Here is a 1,965-nt window from a genome sequence, read left to right as displayed (position 1 = left end):
AATAAATAATAAATAAGTCTTAACATAGAGATTTTTTTTGTGAAGTTTCAAAATTTCATATCCAATTTCTTTAATAGTTATAAGAGTGTTCAGATTTTCTACTTGTTTTTATGTCATTTTTTGTAAGTGGGTATGTGTACACATATATATTTTAGGAATTTGTCCATTTTATCTAGCCTTTTGTGCTTGCTTGTTGCTCTATGCATCCACATGTGGTTTTAAATCATCTTTCATGGGGAGTGGAGATACGGCCAGGAGATTTACCTTTCTTTACAACTCAGAAATGCCTTAAAATTCTTCATTCTCCAGAATCTAGCTGTTTATTAATAGGAAGGCCCTCCAGAGTGCCTAGTCTAAACATACTACCAGAATAGAAGTCTAATTCAGAGTTATTGTTGGTTTTTTAAGCAAATAATGGATTATATTTTATTTTTATCTCTATCATTCCTTTCTAGCAAAAATGGAGAACTGAAACCCTAAGGAATCAAAAAAAAAAAAGAAAGAAAGAAAAAAGAAAGAAAACTGATCTGTGTGTAACCCGCTATGTTAAGAAATGGTAGGTGTTACATAATTTTATTACCTGATTTTCCGTGGTCTTGAAGCTGAAAAGCATGAGTGAGGTCGGTTTTTTGTGAAATTATTCTCTCTTTTAATACCCTGATGGCATTGATTTCTAGAATATTCATCCTATGTTAAGAAAACATTAGGTGAAAATTACATAAAACATCTTGTTCTGTTTCATTTTAATGTATGATGTTATAATTTACCAGTTTTCACTTTAAATGAATTACTTAAATTCACACATACCACGTTACCAGAGAGTAAATGTATGTATAAGGATAGATATATACGTGTGTATGTGAGCATTTTGTGAAGTTTTAAAAGGATTACAAATCGTGTTTTCTTTTGAATGTCAAGATTCACATGAACAATTATTTGAAAAGAAGGGAAATAAAGGACTTGCCAAACCACATTTTGAAATTTACCATTAAGTTACTAAAATAAAACAACAGGTATTGACACAAGAGAAGATAGATAATGGGTAGAACATAATATAAATTTCATAAGTATATCCAGCTATATATGGAAACAATATATATGACAACAGAAGGTATTAAAATTCAGTAGAAAAGGACAATTTTTAAAAATAGTACTAACATAGCTAACCATCTGGATGTAAACCTCTATCTCAGACCATTTACAAAAATAAATTTTGAAATAAAGGAGGAACAGAGGAACAAAATGGTCATGATTGCTCCATGCTTCCACATGTGATTTCAAATCACCTTTCATGGGTAGTAGAGATGCAGCCAGGAGATTTACCTTAAATGGTAGATGTAAATCCAAGCATATCAACAATAACATCATATGCAAATGGATTAAATAATCAAATCAAAAGGCAGAGATTGTGAGACTGGGTAAAAACAAAACACAAAGTCTAATTATATGTTGTCTACAGGAGATAGACTTTAGTTTCAAAGATATTAAGAGTTTAAAGGGCAAGGGACAAAAAAAGAAACGCCATGCAAACAGCAACCATGAGAACTAGAGTAGTCACACAAATAGTAGACAAGATGGACTTTAAGACAAAAACTGTTACTAGAGATAAAGAAGGACATTTTATAATGATAAAACAGCCAATTAATCAAGAAGACAAAGCAATCATAAACATATATGAATCTAACAACATAGCCCAAAGCTATATGTGAAGCAAGAACTGACAGAATTGAAGAGAGACAGACAATTCAACAACAATAGTTGGGACTTCAATACTCTACTTTCACTAATGGATAGAACAACTAGGTGGAAAATCAACAAGGATATAGAAGACTTGAACAGCACTCTAAACCAACTAGAACTAAAAACTATGTATAAAACACTCCACCTAACAACAGAATTACAATGTTCTAAAGCACATGTGGAACACTCTCCACAATAGACCTTATGCTAAGCCATAATATGTCT

General features: G+C 31.3%; 1 protein-coding gene across 1 annotated transcript in view; it reads right to left on the bottom strand.

Moving 5' to 3' along the window:
• The window catches only part of PPEF1 (protein phosphatase, EF-hand calcium binding domain 1), a 37,956-nt gene that overhangs the window by 4,910 nt on the left and 31,081 nt on the right, over positions 1-1,965 (bottom strand). Inside the window, exon 8 of the mRNA XM_012651676.1 lies at positions 581-687. Within this exon, the coding sequence (XP_012507130.1) occupies positions 581-687 (107 nt within the window). The remainder of the gene's footprint in view (positions 1-580; positions 688-1,965) is intronic.

The sequence above is a fragment of the Propithecus coquereli genome, unplaced genomic scaffold (assembly GCF_000956105.1).
Source record: "Propithecus coquereli isolate 6110/MARCELLA unplaced genomic scaffold, Pcoq_1.0 Scaffold362, whole genome shotgun sequence".
NCBI lineage: Eukaryota > Metazoa > Chordata > Mammalia > Primates > Indriidae > Propithecus > Propithecus coquereli.
The sequence above is the reverse complement of the archived record's forward strand: the minus strand, read 5'-3'. Positions and strand labels throughout refer to the sequence as shown.